The sequence below is a fragment of the Hyaena hyaena genome, unplaced genomic scaffold (assembly GCF_003009895.1).
Source record: "Hyaena hyaena isolate Hyena2069 unplaced genomic scaffold, ASM300989v1 scaffold_66, whole genome shotgun sequence".
In the NCBI taxonomy this organism is placed as follows: Eukaryota; Metazoa; Chordata; class Mammalia; order Carnivora; family Hyaenidae; genus Hyaena; species Hyaena hyaena.
In genome coordinates, this window is record NW_024080696.1 from 3,069,351 (window position 1) to 3,086,986 (window position 17,636).

The following is a 17,636-nucleotide window of genomic DNA, read 5'->3' on the forward strand; positions in this document are numbered from 1 at the left end:
TCCAAAGCAGGCCCCAGGCTCTGAGCTATTAGCACAGAGCCTGAGACAGGGCTCGAATTCATGAACCGTGAGATCGTGACCTGAGCCAAAGTTGGACACTTAACCAGCTGAACCACCCAGGTGCCCTCATAAAGTGGACACATTTTAAGGCGAATAATTTGAATACAACTGTCTCTCAAAAGGATATGGACAGCAGTTCTTCTTCTGGTGAAACAAAAGTATTCAGCAACAAGTACTAAAGTCATACTACTTTTACATAGATGTTGTTCACATGAAGTGATTTAATAAATTCAGTAACATGTTCTTTCAAGACCTAAGGCTTTTAGTATGTTGAACTGGAAATACAATAAAACAATCTTTTTAAAGTTCAGCAATGTAACAATACATACTCCTATATATTATATTTACTTCCAGTCCTACAAATCCTCAGCAGTCTTGTAAGCCTTAGGGCACTTCTAGCTTTATCTGGACTACAGAGGGAAAAATGAAAACATAGAAAAACAAATAAGTCTTAGGAAATAGTCTAGTGAACAGGTTTATCTTAGGTCTACTTAATATAATGAGTGATAAATTTCAGTCTTTGGATTTTAAGTTAGATTGTTATTTATTTTTTTGTTTTTATTTTTTCCAAGTTTTATTTAAATTTCAACTAGTCAACATACAGTGCAATATTAATTTCAGGTGTAGAATTTACTGATTCATCACTTATATATAACGCCCAGTGCTCATCCCAACACCTATATCACCCATCCCTCCACCCACCTCCCTCTGGTAACCATGTGTTTGTTCTCTGTAGTTAAGAGTCTGTTTCTTGATTTGCTCCTCTCTTTTATTCCCCCTGTGTTCATTGTTTTGTTTCTTAAATTCCGCATATGAGTAGAATCCTATACTGCTATTTAGATTAATAGGATTTGTAAATTTTTTCCCTGGAAATATCTGCAAATTCTACTTTTAATGGCTTCTTTACTGTTTTATATATGTTTCAGCTAAAACATAATTTAAATTTTATAACAGACTTTTTTCCCACAGGCTTAACATAGTTTTATTAAGTGTGATCTTGAGGACAGTGTAATTAGAAATTTGGGATATTTGGTGTATAGATCTAAAGTTTAGTTTTCTTTAGATAGTATATTAGAAAAAAATGGAACCTAAGACCTGGATTTTTTATTTTAGCTTTTTAAAAATTGAGATATAAGTGACATGAATTTCTTTTTTAATACCAGCCTAACTTGTATATTTGTCTCAGAACTATAATTATTGCCATAATTGTCTGATTTACATATAGATGAATACGATATGGAATTATCCAGTGTTCTTTCATTTTAAATTTAATCATTTAGTAGTTGAGTGTCTTGAATTACCATTTAAGTATTTAACTTACACCCATCAAAAAAATTATTTCCTACTAGATCACAAGATTTCTGTTGCGAGGGGTGTGGCTGTGCCATGAAGGACGTCCTGCTGCCTTTAAAATCTGGAAGTGATTCAAGTCAAGCTGACCAAGAAGCCAAGGAACTGGCTAGACAAATCAGTTTTAAGGTAGTCTAAATTCGTAAATAAATTCTAATTATGTGACCCTTTTGTTTACTGTCCAAATTCTGGATAAGAAGTAAGGCAATAGGGTTCTGTTGCAGTAAGGTTTTACAAGTAATGTTTTCTTATTATGACACTAACAATACACATTCACAAAGGCAGTACAACACACCAGTGAAAAGCTTGGGTTCTGGAGGCACCGGGGGGCTCAGTCGCTTGAGCATCTGACTCTTGATTTCAGCTCAGGTCATGATCTCAGGGTTGTGGGATTGAGTCTTGTGTCAGGCTCTGTGCTGAGCATGGAACCTGCTTGAGAGTCTTTCTCTCTTTCTCTCTCTCAAATAAAATAAATTAAAGAAAAAAACCAAGCTTGGATTCTGGCATACAAGGCTGGTGTGCAGAGTTCAGCTTTGCTATTTATTAGTAGTAGGACATCAGATGTATTACTTAGCTACTGTGCCTTTTTATTTGTAAATAATAATGTTACTTATCTTGTAGATTCTTAGGAGGATTGAGTGAGTGAATATTGACTTAAGTATATTGCATTTAGAACTGTCCCTGCTACTTAATAAACTTTAGCTATTATTATAAAAACTATAATAATGTATTTATTATTTTTTTAATGTTTATTTTTGAGGGATAAAGACAGAGCAGGAGCAGGAGAGGGGCAGAGAGGCGGGGAGACACAGAATCTAGAGCAGGCTCCGGGCTCTGAGCTGTCAGCATAGAGCCCAGTGTGGTGCTCAAACCCACAAACTGCAAGGTCATGACCTGAACTCAAGTTGGATGTTTAACCAACTGAGCCACCCAGGCACCCCAAAAATACAATAATTTACAAGGAAATAACAATCATACATAATCCCATCCCCAAGAAATAACTGCTGTTCATATTTTGGCATATCTCCCTGATATCCTTTTTTCCCACATATATTGCACATAATTACTTATGGAATTTAATTAGTTCTATTTAAAAATGTCAGCCTGCATTCAGCAGCATGCTGCTTTCTCCCTGTTCACCTCTCTTATATCCTGTCTGTCCTTTCCTATCAAGTTCTCAGGAGAAATTTTTCCTTCTATTTATTGTATTGCCTGGAAGAGGAGGTGCTTAAGAGGCGTTGGTTATTTTCTTTCTTCTGAGGATTCTGAGTGTACTTAAAATTGCTTTTCTGAAAGTTGTAGGGCCAGATGTGTTTTGTGCATCAGAATTCCAGATTTTAAAAAATATTAAACATACACCATATTTTAGCACCTGCAGTGGGATCTGGGGCAGTACCCTGTATTCAGATTTATTAATATTCCCTCAGCAAACCTGGAAATATTTACACTAATGTGAGGCAAAGACTGTTAATAATCTCATATGTCAGGCTTTGCCTGGAAGTTACCAAAAACTTTGGAATTGTGGATTGTGAACCATGGCTGTTAGCTTTGTCTCTCACCAAATAATGGCTCCTTGAGAGCAGTATTGTCTGTGCATCTTCCTAAAATACCTAGCATAGTCTTACACAAGTGCGTGCTCAGTGTTTAACTGAGTGTTGCTGTTAAATTAGCAATTAGGGGCGCCTAGGTGGTTCAGTCCGCTAAGCATCCGACTTCGGCTCAGGTCATGATCTCACGGTTCGTGGGTTCGAGCCCGCGTCGGGCTCTGTGGTGACAGCCAGCTCAGAGCCTGGAGCCTGTTTCAGATTCTGTGTCTCCCTTGCTCTCTGACCCTCCCCTCCTCATGCTGTCTCTCTCTCTGTCTCTCCCAAAAACAAATAAAAAAACATTAAAAAAAATTAGCAATTAAAATAAGTCCAAGAGAGAATCAGTGGCTTGTGGGTTATTTTGTATATTTGTTGTAATATGCTCTTGGGTGTATCTTATTTTATAGGCAGAAGTCAATTCATCTGGAAAGACTATCGCCGAATCGGACTTGAACCACTCTTTTTCACTAAATGATTTACAGGACGATATACCCACAACATTCCAGGGTGCTACAGCCAGTTCATCGGTATGGCTCTTGTCTTCTACATATATGTATGTCTATATCATTATCATTATTTGCAATAGGAGGAGGAGATCTCTAGATGAAATATCTGAATATTTTGATTCTTCTAACAGTTGGATTCCAGCCTACCCCTCCCTGTAATAAATCCTGTCATCTTACATAAATTATTCATACTTTTGGGGCCTTCTTTCTTGTTAAATGGAGCTGAACTAAATAATTGTTGGGTCCTGTCATCCCTGCAGAATTCTCTGATTTCTCTGAAAAGCTAGTTATATATATAGTATATAGCACTACACACTGAATAAAACAAATTATGCATACATTGGCCATTTTCTAAATAGGCACTGTATCTTTGGTAGGTCTGTTAAGCCATGTTAAGGCCCTCAATAAAGGACTAGAGCCTAAGTTTTCCTTAGACCTGCCCTGCCCAATACTGTAGCCACTAGCCACATGTAGCTATCTAAATTTATATATAAATTATTCAGATTTAAATTTAAAATTCAGTTCCTCAGTCGCACTGGCCACACTTCAAGTAATCCATAGCCACATGGGGCTTGTGGCTACCAGATTGGACAGCATAGATATTGAACATCATCATCTCAGAAAGTTGTATTAGACACAACTGCCTTGCACATAGTAAATGTCCAATAAATGTTGAATGAAAGATTAGATGAATGCTATGTGTCTCGTTAGTTGTGCCCTGACCTGTTGTCTAAATATTGGTGGGCATAGGTCATCAGAGATTGATTAAGAAAATGTGACTGAATAGTTGCTAAATAATTAGAATTATGGGGGTAACATTGACTTTTCCTTTCTAAATTTAAAAGATGAGCTGTCTTTTTGGTAACAGATTGTTTGGTTGAGTAGCTACCTCTCCCCCCCACCTTCAGTTTTAGAGAGGATTTTAAAGGGTCAGGGAAATTGAAATAGAAGCTGGCAAACACAGATTTGCCCTTTCCTCAGAAATAACTTACTATAAAGTGGGACTGAATTGTCTGAGTGGCTGTTCTCTCCCTTCTCAGAGAGTGAGATGGACAGAGAGAATAGATTGGAGAGGGAAAGTGGCAGGGAAGGTGCTCTGGAGGAAGTACTTGGAGAAATGGAGATGGAAGTACAGGGAAAAAGTGTGCAAGGTATAGTGTGAAGTCATTTGTACATGATCCCCGTGTAATTGTATGGATTGCAGAGGGATATTATGAATTTATTTTAGTCAGTAAATGGGTTTTTTTGTTTGTTTGTTTGTTTTTTTGTTTTTTGTTTTTTTTTTGTTTTTTGTTTTTTACAAATAGTTTATTGTCAAATAGTCAGTAAATGTTTTACCTTCAAATATTTTTAAAAATTCAGATTACTCTTCACCTTTAGAATTCTAATTGTTTTTTACTTTATAGTTTTTTAAAAAAGTGAAACCAACTGATTACAGAGAGGAGGGTGGTGATCTTTTATCCCCTGTAAGGATAGTCTCCTGGTATTGTGATGTATTTAAATCTGCCTTCAGTCTCTTTTAAATCTGTGTCAAGTCCCTCTGTTGCATATCTCAGTTATACTTATTCTACTTGTAATTTATTTAATTATTAATTACTTATTGTCTATGTTACTTCCCAGATTATAAATTCCTTGAGAACCAGAGCTCTTTCTACTGCTTTGTAGCCTCAGTGCCTGACCTAGTGCTTTGTATATAGTTAGGTGGTCAGTACATATTTGTTGATTGAATAAATGAATCTTAGGATTGGCATTTAAAAAATACTAGAAATACAGATAAACAAATCAAGAAGTTTAAGTAAATTAAATAATGTTATTATTACAGTGGTATTTTCCATTCTGGTTTGATTTGATTTGTTTTCATTTTTATTATTGCAGTATACAACTGTTGTATTAGTTTCAGGTATACATTTTGATTTTAAAGTTCATAAAACTTAGAATTCTTTTTAATTGATGCCAATTCTGGTTAAAACATTAATAAGCAATAAATTGTCTACAGTTGCAAATTTAGCTTTTAATTACATTTATATAGAGATTATCTCAGAGCAGGATCATATAAATTGATCATAGTGGAAGTAATTGAAACTTGGTTTTGGCTAGGGGTGGCTGCTTTGTATGCAAGTGTAATATAAATGCACTAAAATGTTATACATCAAATCCCAGATAAGCTATGTTTTTTTAGCCTTGAGGGGGCGAGAGATTGCCCAAAGTCTAAATACAGCAGATAATATCATGCCATCTGTTGCTTTTTGATGCAGATTTTTTTTAGCTGTGTAGAATGGGGAAAAAATACGGATGGTCGTTTTAATAAGTTCTTCCAGTCTGTCAGATTTTTTCCCTCTTCCTAGGGATTGAGGTTCCGAATAAGTAATTTCATTCTGTATTAAAAAGTAAACACAAGATCCTTCACAGATGCAGGTTATTCCAGATTATTATAGAAAATTTATATGTATTACAAGGGACTTATTTGTGACTGTGATGGTTTTTTAAATTAATTAGATTAGATTAGATTAGATTAGATTAGATTAGATTAAATATGATGTCGTATACTTCTGTCTTCCCCCAAATGGTTGCTTCATCTTAATTAAGGAATTGGAAACTGTTATGATTTAAGTCTTCATTCAGTGATAGGTGTGTTTGGACAAGTTTAGGTAAACACCAAAGATTTAGAAGGCCTACCATCAAACATACACAGCATTATGAAAATGCTAAGCCAATTCCATGTGAACTGCCAAGATTTTGTCCAGTTAGTTCTTAAACTCCAAATAGCATAGGTTCCTCTGGGTCTATAACCTTGGGGTTGTTACCGTTTTCCCTTGATGTGATGTGATGTGACGGTTTTAAATAGGAAAAATTTTAGAATTTTATAATGTGGCACTAGTCATTAATATATTATTCAAAAGGCATCTTGAGGCGCCTGGGTGACTCAGTCAGTTAAGTGTTCAACTTCAGCTCAGTTCAAGATCTCACGGTTTGTGAGTTCAAGCCCTGCATCGGGCTCTGTACTGACAGCTCAGAGCCTGGAGCTTGCTTCAGATTTTCTCTCTTTCTCCCTGCCCTGCCCCACTCGCACTCTGTCTCTCAAATAAACATCAAAAGGCATCTAAAATAGAGGAATCTCATTACATTAAAGCAGTCTGTCTATATAAATATTTCCATTAAGTACATGTACTAAAATATCTAAAGTCAATGTTTTAAGGTATTGTTGTTCTAAATATGTTAATCATACTAACAGAGGTCTGAAAAGCTGTCCTAAGTAATGACTTTTTAAAAATCAAAATCTAGTGTTTCCCAAGGAGCATATTAATAGTAACAATATTAATACTAACTAATATTTAATTGGTAGTTGGGTAACCTAAGTGTCTTTATATCGTTACTGCCTTTAATCTGTGTAACTACAGAACTGGATATTATCCTCACTGTAAAGATGAAGGAGCTGAGTCTTAGGTTGAATAACTTGCTAAGGGTCCTGCATCTCCACATCTCCCAAGTGGTAGAGATGGCCTAGTAATGATAAGGCTCCCTGATCTAGTCAGGGTTATAGGCATTGTATTCTCCCTTCAAACTAATGGAAAAAATAACATGTATAAAGTAGAAGCTTTGGGGCACTTGGGTGGCTCAGTCAATTAAGTGTCTGACTCTAGATTTCAGCTCAGGTCACAGTCTCACAGTTTGTGAGGTTGAGCCCCACGAGTCAGTGCAGAGCCTGCTTGGGATTCTCTCTCTCCCTCTCTCTCTGTGCCCCTTCCCTGCTCTCATGTGTGCATGCCCACACTCAACTCGCTCTCAAAATAAATATTTAAAATAAAATAAAGAAACACTTTAAACCGAACCAATCTCTTGTGCTAGTTTCTGGATTGATCGCACCTTCCTGTTTTTTATTTTCCTTAAGAGCCTTCCCTGCAAGCCTTGAGCATTTTGCTGCATCAGATGCTTTTAACTTCTTGGCTAAGCAGTTGCAAGAATGGGAGTTTTCAAATGGAATGTTGCTGTATTGGCTGCTGTAACTCAGTTCAACCCAATGAGTATTTATTAAGATATAATAGGATGCCTGTGACAATGTCCAACCTCATAAAATGCTGCCACTTTGTGGATCTGCTCTCTTCCATGAGTGTGTTGTTGCTGGGAGTCCTGGAGTTTGAAGTCCAAGTTCGTGCAGCTCTAATTCAGTATCAGCACTAACTTTCATTTTTAATTCAAAGTCAGTAGTCCCTTTTCTAGTTCTGTGTTATGGGTCATTATATTTGAATCCTTCCAAAAGATAGTGTTAAGAAACTCTGATGATTTAAACTTTTTTTAAAAAAAAATTAATGTTATGTAGAAACTAATTTGACAATAAACTATTTGTAAAAAAAAAAAAAAAAAAAAAACGAAGAAAATATATCAAATAAACAAATAAGGAAAACCACCCAAAAAAAAAAAAAAATTAATGTTTATTTATTTTTGAGAGAGAGAGTGAGCAAGAGTAGGGGAGGGACAGAGAGACAGAGGGGCACAGAATCTGAGGCAGGCTTCAGGCTCTGAGCTGTCAGCACAGAGCCCAACACGGGGCTCAAACTTACAAACTGTGAGATCATGACCTAAGCTGAAGTTGGATGCTTAACCCAACTGAGGCACCCAGGCACCCCAATTTAAAGCTTTTTATGTTGAAATGCATGTCAGATTTAAAATGTAATTTCTTCTGTAGGTAACATAGGTTAGCAGTTTCTTCCCTAATGTTTATAGCTGTTGTCAGGGCAAAACCCATCCTCTTACCTTTTTAAAAATGTATTTGAGTTATATTATTTGATTATTTTTCCTTCTCAATATTGCAGTTTTCTCTAATGGAAAGTATTTTAATGTTTTATATTTAGTTTTTACACTTATTCTGAATAAAACATGCGTTCTTTTTATTTGAAAGGGTGTTGACACTAATGGAATCAGTATAAAGTTGTTTTCAGTAAAAGAATGAAAGGCCATTGGATTATTAAGAGTTAAGGTGTCTATATAAATAGGATTCATATTCTACAGAGCTTTCTTATCTATAAACTGTAAATCTAAGATTTTGGAATCACGTGGTACCACATTATGGTTATGCTTGACCACCTAGGCAGTCGTTGAAAGGAGAGAAAGTGCTTTGTGGGGGTAACTAATGTGCCAAAGTATGCTTTACATGCTAAAGTAACACAATTCAAACACACAGTACAGGGTTCTTCTAGACTTGTGTTCAGATGACAGGAGTTATGAGAAAGGATAAGCCTGGTTTGAAAATCGCATCTAATTTTTACAGCAGTACTGTTGTGAAGGATGCATGGTTTGAAGTTATCCCTGATGCTCTATGATTGTTGGTGGAAACATGTTGATGTAGTAAGATCATGTTGGAAGAGACCTGGTTCATGAAAGGCACCTTGTTGGGAGTTAAACTTTTTTGCCATGTAGGATGGCAAATTTTCAAGCAGAAAAGAAATCAGATTGCTTCCTTCCTTGGCTCTCCTGCAAGAAGTGAGGTATCCAGCAGCTTAACAGAGATAGCTGGAGTTGCACCTGAAGGAGAGTAGAAGGCCTCTGTAGAGCAAATGGCTAAACTCTCCTCATCTTAGTTGTTGCTGATAAATTCTTCCTCTGCCTGGTGAGTACTCAGAATAAGTTACATTGTTGGCTTATTCAGGAGGGTGATTAGTCCCAGCATTCAGCGTGGTAGCTTTGCCCTTAGTTATATTGTAGTGCTCTGAGATTCTGTGTACTCTTGAATAGATAATAGATATATATGCAAGTTTTCTTGGCCAGTTTCAAATAAAACTCCCTAAAATTTTCTAGTATGGAGCCCAGAACCCCTCAGCAGCATCCCTTCAACAACCTGCTCAACCTGTGGCTAAGAATACCTCCATGAGCCCTCGACAACGCCGAGCCCAGCAGCAGAGTCACAGACGGTCATCTACTTCCCCAGATGTGATCCAGGGCCAGCAGCCAAGAGACAACCACACTGATCATGGCGGATCCGCTGTCCTGATTGTCATCTTGACTTTGGCATTGGCAGCTCTTATATTCCGACGAATATATCTGGCCAATGAGTACATATTTGACTTTGAGTTATAATATTGTTTTGTGTCTTAAGAGCTGTGACTCTACTGCTTCATTAAACATTCTGCATTGGGTATAATCTAAGAATTGTTTACAAAAAGATTATTTTGTATTTACTCTTCATTCCTTTTTTTGATCCTTATAAATTCAGTATAAATATAGCTAGACATTCAGACTGTATCCTGCTTATTTAGTTCAAGGGACTGAAGTCAGTGTCCCTTGTCTCATCATATGACTTGCTTTACAGGGAAATAACTTATTGTTGTTTCTCATGCCTCAGCTTCTTTTTTGTAAAATTGTGATACTTTTCTGTATAACCCTTTGAAATTTTGAAAAAGATGATGTTTTAAGTTCCAATGAGTATTCCTAGTTACTCAATGCCATTTATTGAGTACTCTGTTTCTACTTAGGTAGAATGATACAGGGATAAGAGTTGAAAAAGGAAAGTAGAGCTCTTCAAATAGCTTGCTGAGAAGGTCATGCATAGGAGATACACTTGGATTGTCCATTCTGTGACTAACTTCATTTCAATCAAACATTTATAAGGAGATGAGATTACATCTTTGTTATCGGATGTTATTTGAAGAGACAGTAATGCTTTGTAACCACTTTGATATATTGTTATCCCCTTCTCTCCCAAATACACACAAGATTTAAAAGGAAAGAAAGGAAACAACCCTCCACAGATTTTTTTTTTAAGGAAGGAAGGGTCTAAGTCAGAAATCAGTTGATTTTCTTCCAAAGTCAAGTGGAAGGATCTTCAGATTTTAATGTTTGCTCTGCTTTGAATTGTATGTCTTTTGAAGGTATTATATGTCTAGCTTCGTAATCACTATAAATTTAATTATTCCAGGAATATGCATAATGTTGAAATATTTTATGTACTATTTTAATAGAAAAGCTCAGGGCCCAAGTAACAGTGATAGAAATGAGAAAAACCTTTACTTAGAATTGTCCATCTAATCAAAGCCCAAGAAATAATTGTCAGTGCAAAATCAATATATAGCTTAGTGTTAGCTGACTTCACAGATTCTAGTAGATAATTTTATCATCGTGATGCCTGATGAGAACATAGAATCACAGAAAAACATTGCCTTCAGCGTGTTCAGTAGCAGCATTGAGGGCACTCTTGAGAGTATTTGTTAATGAAGGTTTAATTTTTAAATATAGGCAGTCCCCAGGTTTCAAATAGGTTATGTTCTAAAGGTGATTTGTGAGTTATTATTTTTTACAACTCAGTGTTGTAAGTGGTGTTCATATTCTAGACAATAGTCCATAATGTATCTTGAATACTTTGGGGGATGGTGTTCATAAAGTCCTTAGCATAGTTTTAACTAATTGAAATTATGGGCAAGATAGAAACAATTTGTGAAATGGTATTAAAGGCAAATTTAATTTTTACTGCTGCGATGGACTTTGGTTCTATTAATTATTAGAATTTCTATTTTCATCTGATAGCCATTTCCCTTTATGTCCACATCTAAAATAAACATACTGTATACTATTATATAATACATAATTGTCTAAGCATTAATAAATTAGCATTTTAAAAGTGCTTACAAATTGTTTCTGTTATATCTACAACCAAAGTTAGTAAAGTTTTAAAAAGCTTAAGGACTTTATGAAGACCTCATATGTCAGGAGAATTAAAGGTTACCATTTTATAACTCTATTGCCATGGGAAAGCACATCCTGGTCTTGGTTTGGAACACAAAATACTGGAAGTAGTTCAGTGGTCTCCTAGCAAGAGGTCACTGACCCACCTGGGAAGACCAGATGACCTTGTCCCCTGAGAAGAACGTCTCCTTGCTTTCAACCTTTGCTTCGATTAATCATGTGTTAGGAACAATCTTCCCTCCACTTCTTCTCAGTGAAACTTGAGCCAACCTCTGAATCTACATGATCTTGTTGCATGTTTCCGTGGAGTGTACCGATACTTTAAGAGTGATTAAGCCAAGAAGATTTCACATTGTGCAGATCCCTCTCTCTCTGATTTGCCTCTCTTCCCCCACCTGTTCACGGATAGGTCACCTTCTTGTTTGTATTCGGATGTTTTAAGCTCCTGATACATATCTGAAAGTGGCATATTTTTTGTTCTTTCCCTTTGAGCTCACATATGCTACTTAAAAATCCTTAAGTTACCAGTCTGATCCCCATTGTGGAGTTGATGAGCAAAATTGATCTTTGGGGCTATTCTTACTCAAATGCCACTTGAAGAGACTCTTCAGAAAAGTTATTTTTAAAGCCCCACCTTATCCCTTTGACTAGACTTTTGGGACAAAGCCAGATGTATATCTGGTTGGTAAAGGCTTAGGACTCCTTCCCTCAGTCCTCACATTTAGGTAATTCATTTTTCTTTGACCAAAAGTACATGACTACATATCAAGGTAGTTAAAATAGCATGTCAAAAAATGTATAATGTCTGTTTCACCTGTAGCTGTTTAAGCAAATGAAACCTTTCAAATTTTATGTATTGTGGGGCTTTTATGTAGCACTTTACTTTTTCATGCTGCTTACTGTTTTATTCCACTGAAATAAATGAATTTCATCAAAATTCTCAACTAATTTTTTTAAAAACCTTTAAAGTTGTTTATCATTTTGACTATGGAAATACAGTATTTCCTATTTCAGGAGAATAAGAAATCTTTTTGTTATTTTTGGCTATGAATAAACTTTCTGGTACCTCGAGACCTCCCATTTTTATAGACCAGAATCCGTACACAAACAAACCTCACACATTTGGACTTACTTGAGCAGAGACCTAGGCTGACGTACTGAAAAGCCTATATTGTGCCATCACTTGCAAGTAAGTATATGGAAAGTGAATGCATTTAGTGAACCTGACTTTTCACAAAGACTAATATGTACATTAGCGTGTGTACTGTTTAAGCCTTTGTGGGAGGCTGTGCCTTGCTCAGAAGCCGTTTGGAACGCCTCTTAACAGTTGCCTTCAGAACTAGTTTGAGCTGCTCAATAAAACCAGTGACTTTATTCATACCGTGTTTTGACCAAAGGTTGTATTCTTTCTCTTATTCGGCCTTCTGTCCATTCTATCTCCTTAAATATTTTCTCCCATCTTTCCACTTCACGCTCACTGCCATTACCCTAATGAGCCTTAATCCCCTCTGAATTAGTGCAGTAACATCTTACAAGTCTCCAGTCTCACACCGTTCCTCACACTGCAGCCAGTGTCTTCTGATGGGCACAGATCTCATTCTGTCTCTTAAGCCCACACCCTGAATGTAGGTCAGAAGGCTGCATAACCAGAGTCCCACTGCGCTCTCTGGCCTAATCTGACAGTTTACAGGGGCCTTTCCACAGCTGAGCTTGAGCACTGGGGCCAATCCTGTTTCCTGAGAGAACTGAGCAAATGTTAAAGTTTGCAACCTCTGCCTTACACCATATATAAAACTTAACTCAAAATGGATCTAAGACCTTAGCGTTAAGAGCAAAAACTATAAAAATTATTAAAACAAAACATACTAAATCTTCATGACCATGGGTGAGGCAGTGGTTCCTTAGACACAAGACCAAAAGTACAAGCAACCAAAGAAAAAAATTACATTTCATCAAAATAAACCTTTTGTGTTTTGAAGAACATTCGTAAAGTGAAAAGAAACTTGGCACTTATTGGGTGGCTCAGTTGGTTAGGCATCCAACTCTTGATGGATGGAGCCTGCTTGGGATTATCTCACTCTCTTTCTGCACCTCTCCCACTTGCATGTACTCGCTCTCTCAAAATAGATAAAAGTGAAAAGACAACACTGAATGGCAGAAAATATTTGCAGATAATATATCTGATAAGAGACTTGTATTTAGAATATCTAGAGAACTCGTATAATTCAATAATAAAAAAGATAAATAACCTGACAGAAATGGCAAAGGATTTGAATAGACATTTGTACGAAGAAGATTCACGAATGACCAATAAACATGGAAAGATGCTCAACATCAGTCATTAGGGAAATGCATGCCAAAAGTACAATAAGCTACTTCACACCCACTGATGGCCAGAATAAAAATGGTAAATGAGGAATTGGAGAAATTGGAATTCTTATCCATTGCTCGTGGGAATGCAAAATGGGGCAGCCACTTTGAAAAACTGATAGTTCCTCAAAAAGTTAAGCAGATTTACCATACGACCCAGCCATTCTACTCCCAGGTATATTGCCAAGAGAAATAAAAACATGTTCACACAAACTTGTACACAAATATTCATAGAATTGTTGTTAATTGCCCCAAACTGGAAACTCAAAAGCCAGTTGACTGAAGAATGGATAACAAGATGTGTTCTGTTTCTACAATGGAACCTTATTTGGTAATAAAGAGGAATGAAGTTATAATACATACTACAACATGGATAAATCTTCAAAACATCATGCAAGGAAAGAAGGTAGGAAGACAAAGAGAAAAGAGAAAGGAAGAAAATAAAACATGCTGAGTGAAGCCAGACACACAAGGCTACATACTGTATGATTCCATTGATATGAAATGTTGAGATTAGGCAAATCTACAGAGACAGAAAACAGATTGGTGATTTCCAAGGGCTGAAGGGAAGTGAAGGGAAGGAGGAGTGACTGCTAATGGTATGAAGCGTTTTTGGGGGGGAGATGAAAATGCTCTAAAATTAGATACTGGTGATGGTTGCACAACCCTGAATATACTAAAAACCACAGTTTTAAAAGGTAAATTTATGGCATGTGAACAATATTTTAGTAAAGCCATTATTTAAAAAGTTACGCTTATCTCCAGCTGAGTTTTTCTCCATAATGTGATCACAATAATTGAACTACTGAAAATAAGAAAGATGAAAAAAAATTGATAGGACCTAACATTGTATCCAGAATGCAATATAACAAACATTTCTTGAAAACCAACATTATCTATGAACAATTCTAGGGTTCCAGCCAGTCCTTTATAGGCCTGTTTGAAATTGAAGAGAGGAAAACAGTGATCTTTTGAACAAAATCTACAGAAAAGAACTTTAATGGGCCCCATCTCTTTTCCACTAAATCTTAAGGAGTAGTGGGACTTCTTAAACAAATTACGTGAATAATTCTGAGAAGTGGTCAGATTTGGGAATCACTGAATTTTTCCCATACTGAATTATTCTATAGAGATTATAGAGTTATAGATTATAGATTATAGAATTATTCCTATAGAGATTACTTAAAATAAAAATCTCCCAAATTCCTGTTTAAACTCCTGGAATTGGGCTTCCTGCCACATCTTTGAACTGAAACTACAGTTAATCGAAGTGTGGAGCAACGTTCTGGTTGCCAGATCTAGCTGAAGCTGTTTTCTGCCTTCACTTCCTCACAGCACTCAAACCAGAAACTCCTATGGTTTTCATGGTCACCCTCTTTGCTGGTTCTATGCTTTTGTCCAGGCTTCCCATCCATCCATTAAAAATATGGATTCCAGTGCACCTGGCTGGCTCAATTGGTAGAACATGCAACTCTTAATCTTGGAGTTGTGAGTTAGAGCCCCACATTGCCTATAGAGATTACTTAAAATAAAAATCTTAAAAAAAAAAAAAAGGTATAGATTCTCAAGGTTCTACCCTTACACTGGAACTTCTATTTTCCTGAAAGATCTCACTCTTTCTTGTGGTTAAACTACCACCATAACACTGATGGCTCCAAATCTATTTCTTCAGTCCAGACCTTTCTCCTGAGCTCCAGGCTTATTTATACTCCAGATGCCTATTGGGCATCTGTAAGTCCCACAATACCTCAAACTCTACAAGTCAAAAATCTATGCCCTCTCCCCCCAAACCTGTCCACCTCTAATGGATATCAGTTAATGGTGGTACCATCCACCAGTCCTACCCCCAAATTAGAACTGTAGATATCACTGTTGACTTCTATTACTTTCCACTCTGTTCAGTCAGAAAATTATTCTACTTCAGAAATAACTTGACCATCATTCTTCTATCTTCTTCCCTCCTATTCTCCTTCCATCTTCCCTTCTATGAGGGCAAGACCTCATCTCCTTTGTTATAACTTCTCCGATCCAACGGATCCCAGTTAGGGATTCCTTAAAAAAAATAACGTGGATCATGTCACCCCACTTTGCTTAAAGAATCAAAAGTTCCTTTGATTCTTTCTTTCTTACATAATAAAACCCAATTCTGTTTCAGTTCCGGCTATCTCTTCCTGACTTCCAGCCTCATCTCCCTACGTCTCTACCACACTGAACTCCTCTCCATCTTGGATGCAGTAGGCAAGCAATAAGTAGTTTTTAAGTATTTTATACTGTTCAGTAGATTAAATATAACCACATATATCTTTACACTTCTAATGTTCATAATTCCATATCCCAGGATAGGAATCAAGCCTAATTTATGATGAAATTATACATTTGAGGATTGAAGATCAAAATTAATCTGATGCTTGTGATAGGAAGAAGAGCTTACATAATCATGAATTCCCCTTTGGTGTACGCGTTCCTTCAAAATCAAATGTACTTTTACTGGAAAAAAAGATGTGTATTTGAGGGGAAAGCAAGCATCCTTTGCCATAGGCAAAGCATGGTTTCTTAGATGGAGAAATAAAACCACCTTGTGAAAACAGGTCATTTGTGTGTATACTCAGCACCTCCTGAGCACATTCATGCACTTGTCTTGTCCATCAGGTCTTCCCTGCAAATCTACTCAGAATCCAAGCTGTCTCCCTGGTGCATGTGACAGACTGGTTTTATGCAGCCAGAGGGAAGGATTAATGATCTCAGCAAAGAGCTGGCATATTCAAGAGGTTTAAAATGGTTTTTTTTTTGTTGTTTTTTTTTGTTGTTTTTTATGTAACAGTTTTACCTAAAGCTGCCCTCGGACTCAGCGGAAGCAGAATTTCACAGGACAAACTTGTTGACTAATGGCCAATCATTAGGCAGCAGGGAGGGCAAAGCCTTGGTGTTTGTGTCACTCCTGGGGGGAGGCGGGAGGCGGGGTGAGTCGAGCATCACTATCAAATATTGAATGGGAAAAATCAGTCTGGCCAGTCATGCCCTCGCAGCCCCTCAGAGGAGCACCATCACAAAGCGACAGCCTGAATCAATGGTTCAGCCCAGGGGGGTCTGCCCTGCTGCAGGTTACTGGAGAGGAGCTCCTGGTGTCATAGACAGTCACAGAATGCCTTATTTCACACGACTCATTTTGTTCTTGTTTTGTCTGACGGCTCTTGTGGACAGCAGAAAGCCCAAGAGGAGGAGATGGACAGGGCAGCCAGAAATGCCCAAGCCAAGGTAAAGTCATGGGGGATGGGGGGAGCGGATGGGGTCACTGGCGGCAGGAGCAGCAGCAGCAGCACAGTGGGATGGCTCCCAGGAGGGCTAGGGGTTACCTGTCCCTATTGGAATCTATTTCCAGCCGGAGGTAGACAGGACTTCACCTCACTGAAAACAGCCTCTCTCAGGGCACAAATATGCTATAGTGTCACAAGCCGTGAGATCAAGAAGTAGACTGGGTTGAGCATTTTGTTCTAGTATCTGTGTTCTGCCCAAGCATTTTGACTCAAGGCAGGTAGTTGAAGATTTTGTGGGTAAAATATCTTGCACTTCTCGGATTGTGCTGCTTTGTTTCTCAGGACTGCATCCTGGTGGGACCATAGGTGGCCTGCTGAGTAATTGCACTCAGGTACTTTGGAGGGGGCCCTGTATATAGGAATTTAGTTTGAACTGCTAAGAAAAAATTATAAATGGAAGTTGTCCTCTTTAAATTATTTGATTGGGGGAATGCCTGGGCGGGTACAGTCGGTTAAGTGTCCGACTCTTGATCTCGGTATGGGTCATGGTCTCATGGTTCATGGTTCGAGCTCCACATTGAGCTCTGGGCTGACGGCGCAAAGTCTGCTTGGGATCCTGTCTCTCCTTCTCTCTGGCCCTCCCCTGCTTGTGCTCACTCTCTTTCAAGCTAAATAAATGAATTTTTTAAGAAAAAAGTATTTGAGAACAACTTTGTAATGGTATTGGGTTTCATTTCACTGTTTTGAATCCTAAAACAGTATTTGAAATTTGCTAGGTTATCAGAAATACATGTGTGGACAATAGGAATTGCCATTTTGCAATGGAAACACTTCCA

At 37.4% G+C, this 17,636-nt stretch overlaps 2 protein-coding genes across 2 annotated transcripts in view; both read left to right on the forward strand.

Moving 5' to 3' along the window:
• The window catches only part of UBE2J1 (ubiquitin conjugating enzyme E2 J1), a 29,511-nt gene extending 17,264 nt beyond the window's left edge, over positions 1-12,247 (forward strand). The window contains exons 6-8 of the mRNA XM_039232184.1: positions 1,410-1,539; positions 3,404-3,523; positions 9,296-12,247. Of these exons, the coding sequence (XP_039088115.1) occupies positions 1,410-1,539; positions 3,404-3,523; positions 9,296-9,574 (529 nt within the window). The 3' untranslated portion in view covers positions 9,575-12,247. The remainder of the gene's footprint in view (positions 1-1,409; positions 1,540-3,403; positions 3,524-9,295) is intronic.
• A 4,426-nt stretch (positions 12,248-16,673) lies between these two features.
• GABRR2 (gamma-aminobutyric acid type A receptor subunit rho2) overlaps positions 16,674-17,636 on the forward strand; it is a 43,404-nt gene continuing 42,441 nt past the window's right edge. The window contains exon 1 of the mRNA XM_039232176.1: positions 16,674-16,801. Within this exon, the coding sequence (XP_039088107.1) occupies positions 16,689-16,801 (113 nt within the window). The 5' untranslated portion in view covers positions 16,674-16,688. The remainder of the gene's footprint in view (positions 16,802-17,636) is intronic.